The following is a 20,865-nucleotide window of genomic DNA, read 5'->3' on the forward strand; positions in this document are numbered from 1 at the left end:
CGGATACAGGTAGCCGGGGAGGCGGGTGGGCGTGTACAACTCTGCAGCTCTACATGCCAAGAACAGATGCATACTGGTAAGTAGCATATTCCGTTCGAGGCATATGAGCTGCAGATTGTACACTTAGCATAGATTATATAGCAGTACCCAACCTTAGCGGCGACCACCGGTATCCGTTGCAGCTGTTTGAAAGAGTGTTTTTAGTACAGCCTGGCCCACCCTAGCTTGCTGCTGGGAATGCACATCTACACAGTAGTGTTTTGTGAATGTGTGCGGTGTAGACCATGTGGCTGCCTTGCATATGTCATCTAAGGGTATATTCCCTAGAAAAGCCATAGAAGCCCCTAACTTTCTTGTAGAGTGGGCTTTAGGGGGAACAGATAATGTTCTCTTTGCCTTCTGATAGCAAATTTGTATGCATTTTACAATCCACCTAGCTATCCCTGATTTTGAGATGGGGTTGCCTTTATGTGGTGGAGAAAAGGAGACGAACAACTGTTTGGTCTTCCTGAAGGGTTGCGTTCTTTGTATGTAATATAGCAACGCTCTTTTCACATCTAGTGTGTGTAAGGCCCTTTCCGCAACAGATTGGGGTTGCGAAAAGAAGACAGGTAATTCCACTGATTGATTGAGGTGGAAGGGGGTAATGACTTTGGGCAGGAACTTCGGATTAGTTCGAAGTATGACCTTGCTGTGATGCATTTGTATGTAAGGTTCCTGTATGGTGAACGCTTGTATTTCACCAACCCTTCTAAGGGAAGTGATAGCTACAAGGAAAGCTGTTTTCCAGGTGAGAAATTGTAGCTCACATTTGTGCATTGGTTCGAAGGGCGGACCCATTAGTCGTGTAAGGACCAAATTTAGATTCCATACAGGGGAGGGTGGTGCCCTGGGAGGAATTACTCGTTTGAGGCCTTCCATGAAGGCTTTAATAGCGGGCACTCTGAAGAGTGACAAATGCTGTCTGTTTTGTAGATAGGCAGCGATCGCTGCTAGGTGTAGGCGTATGGATGAATACGCCAGGTTACACCTGTGAAGATGGAGCAGATAGCATATGATGTGTTGTATGGATGCATCTAGAGGGTTGATTGTATTGTTACGGCAGTACATTACAAATCTTTTCCACTTTGCGGCATAGCATGCTCTAGTGGTAGGACGTCTGGCTTCCATGATGATGTTCATGCAATCAGGGGGAAGGTTAAGGTACCCGAATTCTAAGATTTGAGGAGCCAGATCGCCAGGTTGAGCTGAGCTGGGTCCGGGTGCCTGATTTCTCCATGGTTCTGGGTTAGGAGGCATGGGGAAAGGTGCAGTTTTTGATGTGGTACCACTGATAGTTGTAGTAGCGTGGTGTACCACGGCTGTCTGGCCCACGTCGGAGCTACCAGAATGAGTGTGAGGGAGTGCTGTTGTAGTTTCCTGACCACTAATGGAATTAGTGGGAGAGGTGGAAAGGCGTATGCAAATCTGCCTGACCAGTTCATCCATATCGCATTGCCCTTGGACAATGGGTGTGGGTATCTGGCGGCGAAGCTTGGGCATTTTTTGTTTTCGTGGGTGGCGAAGAGGTCTATTTGAGGATGCCCCCACTGTCGGAAGAATGGGTGAAGAACTTGTGGATGCAGTTCCCATTCGTGTAGTTGTTGAGTCTGTCTGCTGAGCAGATCTGCTATGGTGTTTTGTACGCCTGGAACATGTTGTGCCAGGAGAAAAATGTTTTGGGGAATTGCCCATCTCCATATGCTCTGGGCTAAGCGGGAGAGCTGGGGAGAGTGTGTCCCCCCCTGTTTCTGTATATAATACATCGCAGTCATGTTGTCTGTGCGAATGAGGACTGCTTTGCCTGAAATCTGCTTTTGGAAAGATTTTAGGGCTAGAAAGATCGCCAAAAGCTCCAGATGGTTGATGTGGAGCGTTTTTTGCTGTGGCGTCCATAGACCTTGCATTGTGAGGTGTAAGAGGTGCGCTCCCCAGCCGGAGAGCGATGCGTCCGCTGTTAGAGTCACTTGGGGAACCGGGTCCAGGAACGGCCGTCCCTTGGAAAGGTTTGTGGTGTTCCACCACTGCAGAGAGTGATGTGTGCGGCCGTCCACCAACACCAGATCCGTCAGCTGACCCTGGGCCTGGTTCCACTGTTGTGCTAGGCACTCCTGAAGTGGACGCATGTGGAGTCTTGCATGGGGCACTATGAAGATGCAAGACGCCATCATCCCTATGAGCTTCATAAACACTCTTGCTGGTAGAGAGTGTTGAGGAAGGAATATTTTGCGTAAGGCTAGAATGCTTGTGATTCTGGCTGAGTTTGGATAGGCAATACCTTTTGAGGTGTCTATGGTGGCCCCGAGATATTGCTTTGTGTGAGATGGTATGAGGTGGGACTTTTGGTAGTTCACCGTGAAGCCTAGCTGATGAAGCAGTTGGATGGTGCTGTTTGTATGTTGCACGCATTGGTGGTAGGACGCGGCTTTTATGAGCCAGTCGTCTAAGTAAGGGAAGACGTGAACATGTTGACGTCTGAGGTGTGCTGCTACTACTGCTAGGCATTTGGTAAACACCCGTGGTGCAGTGGTGACCCCGAAGGGGAGAACCTTGAATTGGTAATGTTGCCCGTCCACCACGAACCTGAGGTATTTTCTGTGAGAGGGGTGTATTGGAATGTGAAAGTACGCGTCTTTCAGATCCAGTGTTGTGAGAAAGTCTCCCTGGCAGAGGAGTGGGAGGACTTGTTGTAAGGTGACCATGTGAAAGTGGTCTGAATGTATGTAGGCATTTAGAGGCCGGAGATCCAGAATGGGTCTGAGGGTCTCGTCTTTCTTTGGGATTAAGAAATATAGGGAGTAGACCCCTAGATTTCGTTGATTGTCGGGTACCTGCTCTATGGCGTGTTTCTGGAGGAGCGAGAGTACCTCTTGTTTGAGCAGTGTGGAATGCTCTTGGGACATTGGACGGTGCCTTGGTGGGATATTGGGTGGGGTAGATGTTAGCTCGAGGCAGTACCCTGACCGAATGATTTGGGTCACCCATTTGTCCGATGTTATGGACTCCCATACGTGGATAAAATCTTGTAGTCTGCCCCCGACCGGAGTGGAATGGTCTGGGGGGAGCGAAGGGGAGTCATTGTGCGGGTGGGGTGGCAGAACGGGTATTGTTGGTTTTGCCCCTGCCCTTATTGTTGTTGCCTCTGTAACCACCTCTTTGGTTGCCCTTTGAAAAGGTATTTTGAGGAGGGGATTTGTAGGAGGTAGAGGCATTATCGGTGGAGGAGCCTCTACCTGTGCCACGAAAGGACGAGCGTCGAAAGGAACGCTTAGAGGCTTGGGTCTGGAGCGCTCCCATAGACTTCGCTGTGTCTGTATCTTTCTTCATTTTTTCGAGCGCTTCGTCTACCTTTGGGCCAAAGAGTGTTTGCTGGTCAAAGGTGTGATTAAGTATTGATGTCTGGACCTCAGGCTTGAACCCTGATATCCTGAGCCAGGCATGGCGTCGAAGCAGGACACTGGTGTTTATGGCTCTAGAAGCAGTGTCTGCTGCATCGAGGGCACACTTAATGGAGGTGTTTGTGATTAGTTTGCCCTCCTGTATCAGGTCATGAGCTTGGCGTTTGTATTTCTCTGGAAGGTGCTGCATAAGAGCCTCTAATTCATCATAGTGTGCTCTATCATATCGCGCAAGCAGTGCTTGTGTATTTGCAATGCGCCACATGTTTGCAGCCTGGTAGGCGGTGCGTTTACCAGACGCGTCCAGAAGTTTAGATTCCTTGTCTGGTGGTGGGGCATCTCCTGAGGATTGGGAGTTAGCCCTCTTTCTAGCTGTGGAGACAACTAGGGAATCTAGAGGAGCAGGGCCCTTGATGTATGCAGGGTCTGTGGGTGCCGCCTTGTACTTCTTCTCTATTCTAGGGTTTAGTACTCTGGCTCTGACAGGGTCTTTGAATACCTCTGTAGCGTGCTTGGTGACACCCTTAAGCATGGGTAAAATAGCAGTGGAACGATCTTGTAAATCAAATGTATCCAGTAGGAAGTCTTCTTCCACTGGTTCCGTGTGCATGTCCACCCCATGGTAGTGTGCTGCTCTCTGCACTAAATGGTGAAACCCTAAAGAGTCCTCTGGAGGAGACGGCCTTGATGGGTATAGGTCGTCTTGAGGTACATTGGGTACATCAGGGTTATTATAATCCTCCCATGGATCTGGGGTCCCTGGTGGAGTGGGATCCATTGGGGCGTCCCCTGGGTCATTGTCCGGGTCCCCGTCATCCGGGTCTGGGGATGGGGCCGGATCGTAGTGAGGTAAAGGTGGAGGGGGTGGTGGTGGGAGGGGGGGTGGCAGTGGGGAGGGTACTCTAAGGGGAGAAGTAGCTGAGTCCCTCTTTTTGGGTGGAGGAGGAGGAGCCGGAGCCTCAAGGCGACGCTTCTTAGTAATCACAGTCAAAAGGCCAGTCTTTGGATCTCTGGACAAAGTCTTTTGTAAAGGGTCTGGTGTAAACAGAGCCAATGGCGCCGAGTCGTCTGTCGGCACCGGCGATTTCGGAACCGGAGGTTTCGATGTTCTGTGTACGCCCTGCTTTTTGGAGGTCTCCGTGTGTTTCGGCGTCGAATGCTGTTTCGGCGCCGGAGCGTCGGTGCCGACCGATTTCTGTTTGTGTTTGGTCGGCGCCGAGTGTCCAGGCTTCGGCACCGGTGGTTTCGGAGTCGAGCTGGATTTTGCAGGCTTCGGTGCCGAGTGGTGTTCATCGGCACCGGGCGTCGGCTGGCTCGATCCCGAGCTGCCGTGAGACTTTGAGTGCTTCGACACCGGGCCCGAAGGTGGGGTGATCGAGGCTTTGGTTTTGGTTTTGCCCAGGCCGGCAGGCGAGGGAGTAACCGGAGTCTCTTTGGTTTTCGGTGCGGGGCTGGGAGGGGGCATTGTACTCACGGCCCGCTGTCCTGGTGTTACGTCCTCCAGGTCGGAGTCGTCGGCCTCGGAAGCGCTGACGATGTCTTCTCCCAGTTCGGTGTGTGTCTGCCCCGAAGCTTCGGCGTCGTCTCCGAAGATGTCCGGTGGAACTGTCGAGGATGAGTGCGCCATGGTGCGTCGAGCCTTTCGATCTCGGATCGTTTTCTTCGATCGAAAAGACTTGCAGGCGGGGCAGTCTCGAGCCTCGTGTTCCGGAGAGAGGCAAAGGTTACACACCTGATGGAGGTCGGTGTGGGGAAATTTAGACCCACATTTTGGGCACTTTTTAAACGGAGTCCTTTCCATCGGCCGGGACCGGAGTCGCGGAGGGCCCGAAGGCCGGTGTCGATGTACGGGATGGAAAAAGTGCCGCTTCGAGAGATGAAGATGATGAAGGAACTCGAAGAATCGAGGATTTTCCGTCGAGGCTGGAACCGTAGAAGTTCGAAGCCGGAGTACGAAGGATCACATCCGAGCCCGATGGCGGAAAAAAACAATCTGAGGATGGAGCCGAAGCCCATGCGCAGTACGGACCGAAGGAGGAGTCACCAAACTCGTGACTTCCAAAGACGGTCCAAGAAGAAAAACAAACTGCAAACATCCGGGCCCAACACCAGATGGCGACCTATGCTAAGTGTACAATCTGCAGCTCATATGCCTCGAACACTATGTTTCAGCGTCTTGAGACCCTCACGGGTGAGAAGCGCGCTTACAATTCCCTGAATCGAGGAAATACTTCTCCGGCCCATTGTTAATTATTGATTGATTTTAACTTTCTTGCTTCTGCTAATTTTAACAAACTTTTTTTTAACCGAACCAGAATATTCTAGCTAAAAGTTGGTAATGTGGGTGGATGCTTCAAATATCGATCAACTTAAACAATGTGTTTTTAGCCACATCAATTTGATGAATTCACATTATTTGATGAAAGACTTAAACACTAGAAAACAGTAGCTGTCAGATGGTCTGAGCACTCTAAGTACACTGAAAGAAATTATGCATTACCCGCTCCTGGACCTCCAGGTCTGCGCTCTGCACAAATTGAGGCATCCGATCAATCATGAGCTGTGTGATCTCCTGGGCTGCCTCCTTCTCTCCATCTTGTTCCTTCCTCTGCAGTATGGATGCATAGAGTTTAACCATGTTCTGCACATATACAGCCTGGATGTGGCCAGGCAACGTAGTGACCTTCGACCGCAGCATGGCTTCCAGGGTCTGGCTTGGTTCTGGAAGATGCCTTGGGAACAATATTTTAATGTTAAAGCATTTGTATATTAAGATTCAAACACGTATGTGTGCTATACATCAAGTCACTTCTCTTTGTTCTGCTTTACAGATAGGTGCATTAAACCAACACTTTGCTCAACATTTCTAGCTTGCAAACTTGGATAGGTAGAGGTGGCTGAGGGAGGTACTTTCCAAGGACTAGAATATCTTTAGATTACAAGTGGGACTGCAAAACACATTTAAAGAAGAAAAATCTCTATCCTAAAAATAGAAATGTCTTTCTGGGGGCTTTGTTTTTCTACAAACTGTGAATGCAAGATTAACTTTATAGCTCAGCTGTGCTAGTTTTAATGTATTTATCATAAAAAAAAAAAAGGAGGATAACTAAGATAGGTAGAAAGCTCTAGGAAAATCATTTGGAGCTTGATTTTTTCACAATATCTATGCTCCTGGTTTCCACAAGCACGCCAATTTGTTTTTATAATTTAAGATACCCCTGACAGAGTAACAGAGGTACAAGTAAGTTGTCCTCACTCTTGGCATCTTCATTAACAAATAAACACCAACGTACAATAGTGAGTTCATGCCCTAAGCAAGGGAGTTGGGAAAATATTTAGATACAAGGATTAAGGAGAAAAAAAAAGAAAAAACGAAATCTAAGCAAACACTTTGCAAAAATGATTGCTTTACATGAGGTGTTTGGGAAGACTTTCTCTTAAAAGGTCTTATCAACAGCTTGATAGACGCTAATAGAGGAAACTATAAACTAGACTTGGTGAGGTAAACAGGGTACGCCACATTTTGTGTGGTATCTTCTAGAATAAATTCTGTCAGGAGACCAAAAGCAGAAACTTCTTCTTAATGAATAGTAAGGTTTTTGTTGACAGTCTGCCTCTTTGAGAAGGTCTCAAAATGTTTACCTGTCCGTAAGGAAGGTTTTTAATAGTCATTTACTTAATGAAATTCAGTGCAGAAGGCCGGGATGGTCTTTGACTGAAGATCAGGTCTGCACTTACATTTCCTGTGTGGCACTTCAAATAGTGGAAAAGGTCCTAAAATCACAAATGACAAGGCCATGCCAGAACTATTAGGATCGTTCATGTTATAGATTGTCCAAGCTTGAGAATGATCTGTGGCATGAATGAAATGCGGGAAAAGTGTACAAAAAACGCTTAACCAGTTAATTAGAAGGACATTCTACCTGTCGAACAAGTGACTTACCTTCGGTAATGATACATCTGTAAGAAGCATTAGTTAGGTATAGATTCCTTACCTTAGAATTACCCCCAGGCGTCAGACTGGATCCGGAAAGTTTTTTTGTCAGCAGTACCTCTGCGTGTCGGAAGGTGCCGTCGGTCGGCTCCGCGTCCGTCGTTGTGGTCGCCAGGATGACGTTGCGGTAGCTACTTAGACACCGCCCTCGCGTGCGGACCTCAGTTCTGTACACGGCTTGCTGCGCCAGAAAAGCAGAGCCATGTAAGACACTGACCACTGGTGCACAAAACTATGGCCCTGAAAGGACATCCTTAACCCTAGAAACCAGTTCGCAGAACGGGGAGGATGGATGGGGCGGTAAGGAATCTATAACCAACTGTTTTAGAGATCTATCATTACCGAAGGTAAGTAACTTGTTCATCTGAATGAAACCTGTTAGTCATAGATTCCTTACCTTAGAATAGATACCCCAGCAATACCAACCCCAGAGGTGGGTCTGCGAACCAAGATCATACCACAAAGTCCTGGAGAACAAAACGGCCAGGGAAGCAGTCTCTCCAGACTTGATTGTCAAGGCAGTAGTGTTTGGTAAAGGTGTGCAACGAAGCCCTCGTAGCTGCCTGACAAATGTCATTCAGAGGGACTCCACGTCCCCAGGCAGTAGTTGCTGCCGTCGCCCTGGTGGAATGGGCGCGCAGCCCCACTGGAGGCTTCTTCTCTGCCAGAGAATAACAGGCTTTGATCCACAAAACGACCAATCGGGAGATAGTCCGCTTGTGTATGGCCCAACCTTTTTTGGGGCCCACGTAGCCAAAAAAGAGCTGGTCATCCACCTGGAACGCTTTTGTGCAATCCAGATAAAAGGAAAGCGCACGTTTTGGATCCAGGTGGTGGATCCACTCCTCCTCTTTTGAAGGATGCGGAGGCGGTAAGAAGGTAGGCAAAGTGATGGTCTGCCCGATGTGGAAGGCAGTGACAACCTTGGGCAGGAAGGATGGACGTGTCCTGAGAGCCACCTTGTCCGGATGGACAGACAGGAAAGGAGGCTTGGAGGAAAGGGCCTGGAGTTCACTCACCCACCTGGCAGATGTGATGGCTACCAGGAAAGCAGTTTTAAGCGTCAGAAGCCTTAAAGGACAGTTGTGAAGCGGCTCAAAGGGAGAGCACATTTAAAAAGTTAAGACTAGATTCAAGTCCCACTGAGGCATAACGAAGGGGATAGGAGGAAAGAGACGAGTTATGCCTTTCAAGAACTGATTAACAACCGGGGACTTGAAAAGAGAAGGCTGATCAGGAAGCCAAAGGAAGGCAAAGATGGCCGACAGATAGCCGTTTATAGTACCCAGAGCAGAGCCCTGCTGGGCTAAAGAAAGAAGGAACAATTGAACTTCAGAAAGAGGGGCAGAAAGGGGATCCACAGCCTTTGCTGTGCACCATGCCACAAACTTGTTCCACTTGTCATATAGTCTTAGTGGAGGGACGCCTGGCTACCAAGATTGCATCACAAACTTCGGGAGGCCGGTCAAAAGACGTCAACTGCCGCGCTCAATCTCCACGCAAGGAGGTGGAGGCTGGACAGGTTCGAGTGGAGGACCGCCCCCTGCTGCTGCGACAGAAGATCCTCCCGAAGAGGCAGTCTGATTGGAGGATCGATACCCATGTTGAGCAGCTCGGGATACCAGACTCTTCGTGCCCAATCCGGAGCCACAAGAATGACTTGGGCCCGGTAGCGCCTGATCTTCTTCAGCACTCGGGGCAGAAGTGGTATAGGCGAAAAGGCGTACAACAGACCGCAACTCCACTCGTGATGAAAAGCGTCGCCTAGCGAGTGCCGCCTTGGAAATTCCAATGCGCAGAATTGCTGACATTGCGTGTTCTCTTCTGTGGCGAATAGATCTAACCAAGGCTCTCCTCACCGTCGAAAGAGACCTTGCACCACCTCCGACTGAAGACGCCATTCGTGATCCATCATGCACCTGCAGTGGAGTTCGTCCGCCCTGGTGTTCAATGAACCTGCCACGTGTTGAACCACCAAGGATATGCCCTGATGTTCCAGCCATGTCCATAGGCGGAGGGCCTTCTCTGATAGGGTCCACGACCCCGCCCCGTTTGTTGCAGTACCACATGGCGGTGGTGTTGTACATGAACACCTGCACTACTCTTCCCCGAACAGAGGGAAGGAATGCCTTGAGTGCAAGAGGAATCGCCTGAAGCTCCAGGCTGATGTGGAGCACGAACTCGGTCGGAGACCAGAGGCCTCTGATCTCCACCTCTCCCATGTGGCCTCCCCATCCCAGAAGGGAGGCGTCTGTCACCACCGTGTGCTCTGGTTGGGGAAGGAAGAGGGATCTGCAATTGACCCAATGCTGGTTTGTGAGCCACCACTGCAACTGACAGGTAGTGCCATCCGAGATCTGGACACAATCGGACAGATTCCTCTGATGCTGCGCACACTGGAACTTCAGGTCCCACTGCAGAGCCCGCATATGCCACCTGGCATGATCAACCAGCAGGATACAAGAGGACATGAGGCCCAGCAGCCTCAGGGTCATTCAAACCGAAACCTGGGATAGAGGCTGAAAGATCGGAATCATAGCCCGAATATCCCGGACTTGCTGCTCGGGAGGATACAGCGTTGTGTCCAGAACCGATCCGATAAAGGGAAGCTTCTGAGAGGGAATCAGGTGTGACTTCGGCACATTGATGGAGAACCCCAGTGAATGCCGGAGCGCGGCCGTAGTCTGGAGCCGGGCGATGACTGCCTGGGGCGAGCCCACCTTCAACAGCCAGTCGTCAAGATAGGGGAAGACTGGAACCCCTGATCTGTGCAGATGAGCTGCGACCACCGCCATCACTTTCGTGAACACCCAAGGGGCGCTAGTAAGGCCAAAGGGGATCACAGTAAACTGAAAATGCTCGTGGCCTAACGTGAACCGCAGGTAACGTCGGTGGACCAGCAGGACGGGGATGTGAAAATAAGCGTTCTGCAAGTCCAATGCTACCATCCAGTCTCCAGGGCAGACAAGACCTGCGCGAGCATTGACATCTTGAACTTCTCCTTCCGGAAGAAGGGGTTGACGTTGCTGAGATCGACGATAGGAAGCAGGCCCTTCTCCTTCTTGGGTACCAGAAAGTAGTGGAAATAGCAACCACAACCTACTTCAGGGACAGGAACGAGCTCAATGGCTCCCTTGGCCAAGAGCCAAAACTTCCTGTCGGAGAAGTGCTGGGTGATCCTCCGACATGCAGTGGTATTGAGTTGGCATGGCTGGAGGGGTAGCCTCGAAGCGGAGGAAGAAGCCCATTTGGGCTATTTGCAAAACCCACCTGTCCAACGTGAGGGTGCGCCAGTGGGGGAGGTGATGGCGAATCCTGCCGCCCACTAGCATTTGATGAGCCTGAAAGGTAAGACTAGGAGGGTTTGGAGGCTGCTGCAGAGGGGGGGTTGGTGGACTGGCCCGTCCGCTGGCAACCTGAACCACGGCATTGGTTCCCACGTCCCCGGCCGCGCGAAGGTTTGGAAACTTGCTGCGGCCTGTGGCTCTGGGCGGGACTTAGTGGGGCACCCCTTCTGTAGCCACGAAAGGGGCGAAAAGCAGAATGCGCTGGGCGGCTGGAGAGGCCCAAGGACTTGGTTGTAGCCCGTGAATCCTTGAAACGCTCTAGAGCGTTCCCACTTTGTCACCAAAAAGGCGACAGCCATCAAAGGGCATGTCCATCAAGGTTTTCTGGCCATCCCCTGAAAAGCCAGTCGATCTCATCCAGGCGTAAGCGATGAAGGGCTACAGACGTGGAAATCATCCTGCCTAGAGAGTCGGCGGAATCCAGCCCACAACGGATGGTAAACTTAGCCGCATCCCTCCCGGCAGCGACAGCCTGGGAAGGCACTGTCCGGGCCTCCTCCGGTCACTGAGGCAGCACCTACGCAACTGTATCCCACACAGAGTGGGAATAACGGCCCAAGCGACATGCAGTGTTTACCGACCGTTGTTCCAAGCTGGCGGAAGAGAACATTTTCTTCCCAAGATGGTCTAGCTTTTTGGATTCCCTTTCCGGTGGAGCGGTAGGAAATGCACTCTTGCAAGTGGAGGCTTGAACCACCAAGCTCTCCGGGGTGGGGTGTTGTGAGAGTTCAGTGGGGTTGCCCGGAGCCAGGTGGTGGCGTCGGGTAATCATCCTATCCACGGGCACCCACGTTGGGCTTGGGCCACGTGCCCAAAAGGACATCGCTAAGAGCCTCACTGAAAGGCAGCAGGGGATCAAAAGAGCTTGCTGCCGGCTGAAGCACCTCTGTCAGGAGGTTAGTCCTGATCTCCACCGTAGGAAGCTCGAGGTTGAGGGCCTTGGCCCCCCTACGAAACACCACTGCGTAGGACGCTCCCTCCTCCGTAGCCACGGTAGATGGTGACAACATGCCAAGGTCAGGAGATGTGTCAAGACCACTGGCATCCCCCAGTTCCTCTCTCCAGTACTGCTCAGATTCCATCTGATCAGTTAAAGGGTCACCTGACCCCTCCCAGTTCTCATCCTCAGGTTGCCAATCTGGCCAAATAGGAACCCCAGGAGTTAACAGGGGCACAAAAGCCCCTCTCGGTGACAGATCCGCCGTCGGGTGGTGCCAGATCCGCCGTCGGGCGACCCCGGTCCGGCTCCGGGTGCACATCGGGGTGGATGCCGGGATCGACGCAGGTCGGGGACATGACCGTTGCGGTGCCGGAGGAAGCGGCGCCGGTGGAGGTGTAATGAGGTCAACCGGTGCCGATCCAGGCCTGGATACAAGGGGGGCGTGCGGCACCGGAGCCGACGGCGGAGAAGACCTAGACCCCTCAACCGAGTCCGCGGGGCCCAAAGTCGCGCTGGTGGGTTCAGGCCACCCAAAGATGGCATGCATTGCCTCGTAAAACTTACCAAGTTGGGCGTGAGTCGCTCCGGGTCCTGGGATGGGAGGGAAGCCCGGAGACGACTCTTCGGGCCGCACGCGCAGAGCCGCGGGAGGGGCAGCGCCCGCATCCCTCGTCGCGTCAGCCGACCGACGGGCAGAAGTCAAAGCTTCTTCGACTTCTTTTTGTGCTTCGACTTACCTGACTGAGTGCGAAGACTTCGATGACTTGAACGAGTGGTGATGGTTCCGCGACTGGTCCCTCGACGTCCCTCACGACTGGGACCTCGAACGGCACGGAGACGACTGTCGGCGCTCAAGCAGCTTTCGGGACCGCTCCCGCAAAGCCTTCGGCGCCATCGACCGTCAGTCAGAGCATGACTTTGGGTCGCGGTCACGCTCCAGGCAAAAGAGGCACACGCAGTGCGGATCCGTAACAGACATCATTCAGTTACAGGAACCGCATGCCTTGAAGCCGGGCATCCCTTGAGCACCAGGAGTTGATGGGCTCAAAAAATAAAGTCGACAAAAGTCGAGAAAAAGTCAGTCAAAAAGTGACAGGAGGTACCGCTCTCTCCCGATCTGCGCTGGCTGGCGCGGAAAAAGAAAGAACTGACGTCAGCGTGCAAGGGCGGCGTCTAAGTAGCTATCGCGATGTCATCCCAGCAACCACGATGTCATCCCAGCAACCACGACGTCAACGACGGACCCGGAGCCGACCGACACCACCTTCTGCCTAGCAGAGGTACTGCTGAGGAAAAAAACTTTCCAGATCCAGTCTGACCCCTGGGGGTTATTCTAAGGTTATGTTATGTTAATTTTAATTTATAAGGCGCAACAGCTACCCAAAAATGGTTTCCCGGCGCCGACTAATACGGACCAGAGGGAAGGAAACTATTTATTGATTAAACAGCCTATTTTATTTGTGAATTGTGATAACTTATGTTGCTTTTATGGCCTCTGTGCCGAAATAAAGATTTACAATGGCAATGGATTAAACAGCCAAGTTTTTACGAAAATTCGCAAATACAGTTTCATTGCGAAGCGGCGCAGGGAGAGAGTTCCACAAAGTGGGGCCTAAGTAGGCAAATGATCGACCGCCCATACGTGACAGCCTAATTCTAGGTATAGAGAACGTCGCCTGAGTGGCAGAGCGGAGCGCACGTAGGGGCAAGTAGGGGTGAACCAGAGTCTGCAGGTATTGAGGGGCCGCTCCAGATTTGATTTGGAACATTTAGCTCAGGCCTTTGAACTTAATTCGGCTCTCCACCCTGAGCCAATGAAGGTCACGCAGAGTGCCTGAGATGGAAGCAGTTCTGGGAACCGGACAGATCAGTCTGGCGGCAGAGTTCTGGACTACCTGTAGCTTACGCGTTACCTCCTTATTTGACCCCAGATAGAGGATATTGCCGTAGTCCAGTCTTGAGGTAACAAGAGCTTGGACCACGGTTCTCTGGGTAGAGCTGGGCAGCATGCAGCAAGGTAAGGAATCTATAACTAACGTATTTCTTTCAGATGGGTTTTAGTTTCCTGTTAATTAAGCCGACTCACTGCTAGTCAATTAGTCATCAGGACATTCCTGAACAAGTCTCGTGTGCAATGAAAATACAGGATTTCTTAAAAGAGTAAACGTACACAGTCCATGGCTCTGGGTTTCTTTGAGGAAAGAGAAATCTGGATAGATGGAAACTCTCCTTCCAAGTAAACACGGTTACAATTATTGTGTCTTACACAAACCCCAAAGTTTTTTCTTTGAAACACATGACAAACATTTTGCTGTGGCTTAAGCAGGGGACAAAATTGTGGAGGACCTTAGAGAATTTCCGAAATACATTAGAACCTCCGATAAAAGTCCACACTGAAAAGGCAGTCATGCAAGCACGGATAGACAAGGTTTTCTGACTCACAAATGGGCTATCATCACTTCCATGCTATTTGAAAAGGCATAGGGTACCCACTTCTGGCTCAATGGCACAACTCTATATTGTACTGTTCGTTACTTACCTCAAAGATAATACTCAAGTTTCCCAGCAATGTAGATGCTAAACTCTCTCTCCTAAAGGTCTAAGGAGCACATCATGTTTTAGCTGGCTAACGCAGATACATCTTAAGACTAAACCTTTTTAGGTAATCTTTTCTCAGCCTTGTGTTTGTGGTGTTTAAATTGAGATTAGGTTTAAAATCTTGCTTTCACCATTTCTTTTTCAGGACATAGAGGAGTAAGTCCCTATCCATCATTTGTGATTTTAGCACCATTACTATCATTATTTTTTAAGTGGCGCAAACATACATCAAACGTGGTAGTCCATTGAAAATGTGTGAACAATTTTATGAGATTCATTCTGCACAATGTTTAGCACCCAGCTGTCTTTCGTCATCCTCCACGACTCTGTCATGCAGTTGCTAACTATTCCACCATTAATCACTTGAAGGTAGATGGGGAGAGAGCTTCCTATTTGGGTCTGTGGAGTCCTTGGCCTATCCTGTTCGTACATTTTAAATCCACTAGAGAGCATAAATCTGTATGAATGTTTTGGAATTCTCTTCTTCTACAGCTCGACAAGGTTTGGCGCATCACCTTTGATATTCATCTATGTGGGTCTAGAACAAAGTGCCAGAGAAAGGCAGCCCACAATTTCACAATGGGCATCCAACTATAAGTCCTTAGGCCTGAGCCAAGCTCACACAGTCATGGATATTCCATGACATACAAAAAAAAAAGGACACATTCAATCTGACTGGACATTACAAACTCTTCCATTTTAAGTTCCTTAAAATATTATAGGATAGAATAGAAATTTATAAAGGGCACCAATACCCGCGAGTGTCAAGGCGCTAGGCAGATGGAGAGGAGAAGAAAGACACAGTTGGAAGGTACCCTGGTAGGACTCCTATAGTGACTTGTCATATCTATACAGTCATGATTTGATGAATGCAAGTCCACACAAGTGGTATTTACCAAAGGCTTTTTTTTTTTTTTTTTTTTTAAACCTTTATTTGTGCATATGAAAAGGACAAATACGGGCCTACAACCATCAGGCCGGCCACAAAACGGTTAAGCACTGAGACACACATTACAACCCCTGTGCGTCAATGGTCAAGATTAGCAACGATTCAGGAGTTATACACTGGAGAGATCCTTGACACCAGGGGAAGGAGAAGTAAAGGTTAATTTTAAGGTTTTCAAAATAATTTTATCGAGGAAAAAGTCAGTGGAGGATAGAACCAAGGAGATTCGAGTCCGCAAGATGGCTTCATCACACAGGAGAGCAGCAGCATCATTAAAACGGCCATAGAAAATCTCAGACAGTGAGGCGATGCAGTTATATAACAGGATAGTCACATGAGTAAATACGCACCCCTCCAAAGCCGCCCCCACTCAATCCACCCCACACCCGGACCCCGAATCGGAAACCAGTATAGCGCAGAGACATAGAAGAAAGAGGCCCATAGAACTAAAAAGAAAAGGTAAATTACCCCCCCACCCTACACCAATGCGGAGGCTACGGCCTGCCCCCCCCCCGGCATAGTGCCTGTCGCCCAATGAACCCGAAATATAGACAAGAGAGAAAGTAGGAATAGAGTAAAGAAAATAAGAAAACAAAGAAGAAAGCGGGGAGGAGCCCACGTAACCTCGGAGCGCCCGAAACCACCGGCCAACTCCGTCTCCACACACTGAGAACCCACTACACCCAAAGGCGGTCGTGTGAAGATAACGTGTCATAACAATATAAATGAAGGCAGACAAATCGCGACGAGTGCGCACAACATATGCAGACAGTTCCAGTCCCAGTCCAGCCCATCCGTGACACCATGGTGATAGAAATCAATCTAGCCCTGGCCCGATCGCGGGCGTAAGATTAGACTAGCCCCCACATGAAGGCCCCGCAGCCCGTGCAGACAAAGACAATATGGCCGCTTGGGAGAAGATGGAGAAGTAGAGTCACAAAATGGCCGCCGATCATCTATTGAGGTCCCCTTGTGCACCATATAAAATCCAAACCTGGCCTGTAAAGTACAGGAGTTCCACATAAAAGAAGCCGTAGGCCACCGTGAACGGTTCCTCGAGGACGTCAGGTGTCGCTCAGCTGGATACTCTTGCGGACGCGGTGAGGCAGGCAACAACAAAGCAGGCAGCAATGAACGGGGAAACAAAGTGTCCACAATTGAGCAGGAGATCGATTGATCCTGGGTGCCGGGAAAGCCAGATGCAGACACCAGTGTAGCACGGTTATACACAGTCGTTGCGTCCCCGCGAGAGGACAGAAGCACTGGCAGACCCACGTCTTGTTGAGAACAAACGGGGCGCTCACGACCCGCAGCCGACAGTATGGAGTCGAACCGCTCACTCAGCGTTTGCAAGCCAACACACAATTGCAGACGAAGGTCCCGCAGGGCAGCCAGAACGGAGCCGCATGTCAGCGGAAGCTGCGCCCCCACATCGGCAGCAATCCGGGACGGCACTGTGGAGCTGGAGTCTGGTAGAGGGAGGGCGAAGCGGGCAGCGGGCGAGACCGGAGCATCGCCCCCCAGCAGCGAGCAGGCAATCAACGCCATGTTTTACCGCTGAACGGTACCGTGGCCAGGGGGGGGGTCGTAACAAGGAGGCAATTCCACACAGGTCTGCGCCGCAACAGGTGAAAGCCAACAGTCGCTTCCCCTCCCTCGGACTCTCTTTGCAGCCGACTAGGCAATAGAAGAAGGGGGTCCGCAGCCTTCCACAGCGCGGGCCACAGAGCGAAGCAGGAGACCCGCCACACCGGGGCTTACCCTATAGCTCCAGCCCGTCAGGTGAAAGGTGAAGGAGGTGTCCGGGCGTCTCTCCCCCGGCTCATCTGGCGACAATCCGTGGTGTGAGGCGGGATCGGGGCCGCGGGGCTCAGATTTACGCCGGGGGTCCAGTGACTGCGGAGCTTCCAGGGGGCCGGCCAAGGCCACAATAGAGCAGGGGTCCAACGCGGAGAACAAAGGCACCAAGAACTCCGGCATCCGGGCGGGCTCAGACTCCGGGAAAGCGGCGGCGCGGTCAGCGCGTCGTCGCGCGCGTTGCACCTCGAAAATCGGCGAGGATAGGAATCAGGATGATAGTCCGAGGCCAAGGGCCGGCGGAGCCGGGCGCTCAAGCGTCTGCTCCGGTCGCCATCTTGGCTCCTCCCCTACCAAAGGCTTTTTAACTCCAATCACCCAGGAACCTAACTATGGTGAGGTTATGGAAGATTGAGAAGATGGGAACATATTTTGCACTAACACAACTGTCAGTCACTCTGGTGTTGTGGGCGTCTCACAAAGCCAACACTTGTTGGAGCCTTGCATTTCATCTGCTTATAGTGTTTTGCTTATGAAAAAAATAGAAAGGTTTCCACTGCTGGTAACCAAAAGGCCTGGTAGCCAAAAGGCCTTGAATCAAAGGAATTAGCAGAGAAGAGGGCTCTGGAGGCTGGTGGATATAAAAATAAATGACGTATTGTCACCAATTATGGTATTGCAAGAATCAAGCCATTATAAGTGCCACAGTCAATACCAGCAGTGGGTTGGGACTGAATACATGGAACACATTTCTGGGTATACTCATTATGAAGTTTATTCCTTTAACTACAGCACTGTTCTGGCAGATAAAGAAATGCTCAGCTCAAACAGGATCCCAAGATTTCTCACTTTGTGCTCCAGGCTTGAGACATCACATTAGGTTTATTACTAAATGAGACGTATTGCCATCCTCGGCATAATAGGTATTTATATAGCATGGAGACAGCAACTGAAAGAAGCATGTGAATTTCTGTATCTCAAGGTATTCCATGCAGAGACATGTGGGTATAAGATACATGGACAGATGTTTACATAGCAACAGCAGAAGCATACAATCTAGCAGGCATGATGACCTACCCGTACTTCAGGTAATGCACTAGCCATACAAAGAGGCTGGTCAAGCAGGAAAGGAGTAGAGGTGCATGTTAGGAGCTCGAGAGATCAGTGGTTACTAAAAGAATGTTCTCAAGTCCATTCATGACAGTCATGAGTAAAGAAGCTACCATCACAACTTGTTAGGTGTTTTAAATGGCTTTCTTTCATCTTGAAACAGGGGAGATTTAACTAACCTGAACTACTTGGCCCACTCCCCGACCAGTACTCAAGAAGCTTGTAGGTGTCAGGCAAGTCCATCTGGAATTGTTGGCCAGCACACAATAAAGGCTCACACATGTATGTGTGTCCAGAAGTGGGGCTAGTGTGGAGTCTAAACAAACAACAATCAACATTTGCATAATGGACAGAAAAATGAGGTTTGACCAGGAGTGCCTCACTTATGAGGTAAGATAGGATTACTTTCTGGATTAAGCCATACATCTGCATCCAAGTCTCTCATGAGTATGATTAGGACCTTGTTATTCAACAGTAGCACACTAAAAAGAGGTCAAGAATGATCATGGCAGTCAGTTCCAGGCATTACCAGAGATGCCAGATGACCTCCCTTTCTAGACTGCAAGATTGCAGATCACTGTCTGGGTGTGATCTTTAAACAAATGTAAAATAATAAACATAAATGCTACAAATAGGAGTTGCTCTAAATCTTTAAAATGATGGATTCCAAATTGCTAAAAGAAATGTCTCACAAATATTTACAATATTTCACAATATTCTTGCAACTGAGTTGGTCTGGCTACAGAAGTGCAACTTGTGTAACTAGACTCTTATCAGCACTGATTTCTACAGCGACATTATGGTAAATCCATGTACGTGAGCCTCCTAAATATCACTCCAGCCAACTTCAACTGCAGGAGAATACAGTCTTGTTCTTGGCTACCACAAACATACTCATTTCTCTCTCTGTTTGTGATCTTCACTAGCTCCCAGATGAGCAGATGATTCAACATAGAATATTCCCGCTTCAGCTGTCTTCAAGGCAAAGTCTAAAAGCTTCTTACTTGCCAAACTGAGCACTTTAAGTAGTAGAATATGATCTGCTCAGGATATACGCGACACAGAGACTACAATAAGGTGGAATGGTTTTCTCTGCTTTGGGCTTATGCCTATCAATGTTGCTGACAGTTACCCGGACACTGGAATTATTTATGTTAACCATAGTTCATTTAGTTCCAGATGCAGTGTGGTGCACCTGCACCATATACATGGGGTAGCAAGTATCTTTATTTTGCTGGTTAAATGATTAAAATATAGAACTTTAATACTGCAAACAAAGTGCAAATTAAACAAGCCACATTGGTCCGAGCATCAATATACAAAACTGTGAAAGTAACTGACCTCTTAAGATCCATTTTACCCTCAAACTAAAATGGCATTTCTGGAGTACAGACATAAAAAAATTACAATATTAGAGCACTTACTCAGAAAACTCCCCACAGATCCAGGCAGCGGCATATAGCACCTCACAAATTCCATTACGCTGAGTGTTGCTAGCTAGCAAATGGGCGTTGTCCAGGAGTGTAGCCATCTGGGACACAGCAAACTTGCGAATGGCCTTAACTCGGATTGCAACATCAAGCATCTGAGCAGCTATCAGGTGTCCATGTCGTGTCCCTTCCAACCGCGTCAGTTCCACTAGAATGCTTATATACCTAGTATGGTCAGAAGGAAGGAACCACAGTAAACTCCCAATTCTATTTTTAAAAAGTCATATTCATCTTACATTTCAGTGTCTAGTGATAAGTGGGGACGCTTCAAAACTTTACACATTGCAGACATTTGGCCACTTCAACTATTATATTAACATGATAACTTCATTAGGAAAGTAGTTGCAGGACCTGTGGGAATGATCTCAATGAAAACCTGAAGATCCAGTGAAAACAAAGTTGGAATAGGGGGACTGAGCAAAATAACCTGGGACGAATATAGGCATCAAAATGGGTTGTCCAATTGATATAGGCAGCAGAGGAGACTGGAGGTGAACACAAGTGGCACAAGGGAAAAAGTACGCGATGGGCAACAAATAGAACTAAAGGATAAACACTCTCCAGTGAGTGAAGTGGGCCTTGCCAGGTTGCAGCACTGGTGGACACACTGGCACTAGTGAGTGGACAGTGACAAGTAATTCCACGGAGCACCCGATAACACAGCCAAGTAGGGAAACGTGTTAGAGAGAGTTGGTTCAGTAGCTTGGGTGAAATGGGCAGCACTGGGTAGAGGCAACATAGAAGCCAGTGAAAGAGGGGCAGTAGTAGGCAAGGTGCAGTCGAGGGAGCATGGGACAAGGAACCATTTCACAGATAACTAGAAAGAGAAGTGGCAGTGTAGTCTTGGAACGAAAGAAATAAGGGTACAAAGAATGGTCTGGACACATCGGAGGCTGGCTGCAAAAGCATAAGTGAAGACGCTAAGTAGTCAAAGATTACAGTGAGATTGATAGTACCAACAAACGAAAGCAGCAGCGAAGGGGACTAGTATGTAACACAGCCAGGGAAAGTGACCTCAGCAGACGTGGATAGCAATACGGCATTTATAGTTTACACAGTAGACATGCTCAAATAGTGATGACAGCTTCTAGTTTTATGGGCACAAATAATAATATATTTTTCTGTCGTGACCAGGTGCCATATAATAGCAGCATAAATAATAAATTAGAAGTAAGCAAGGGAACGCAATTTAAACATTTTTTTACA

General features: G+C 49.4%; 1 protein-coding gene across 2 annotated transcripts in view; it reads right to left on the reverse strand.

Annotated features, from left to right (window-relative positions):
* AP3D1 (adaptor related protein complex 3 subunit delta 1) overlaps positions 1–20,865 on the reverse strand; it is a 293,074-nt gene that overhangs the window by 175,992 nt on the left and 96,217 nt on the right. For both annotated transcript variants that reach the window (XM_085636830.1, XM_085636829.1), the window contains exons 14-15: positions 19,594–19,824; positions 5,938–6,169 (exon numbers count right to left, since the gene is read on the reverse strand). In XM_085636830.1, coding sequence (XP_085492956.1) covers positions 5,938–6,169; positions 19,594–19,824 — 463 coding nt within the window. The remainder of the gene's footprint in view (positions 1–5,937; positions 6,170–19,593; positions 19,825–20,865) is intronic.

The sequence above is a fragment of the Triturus cristatus genome, chromosome 12 (assembly GCF_964204655.1).
Source record: "Triturus cristatus chromosome 12, aTriCri1.1, whole genome shotgun sequence".
Lineage (NCBI taxonomy): Eukaryota > Metazoa > Chordata > Amphibia > Caudata > Salamandridae > Triturus > Triturus cristatus.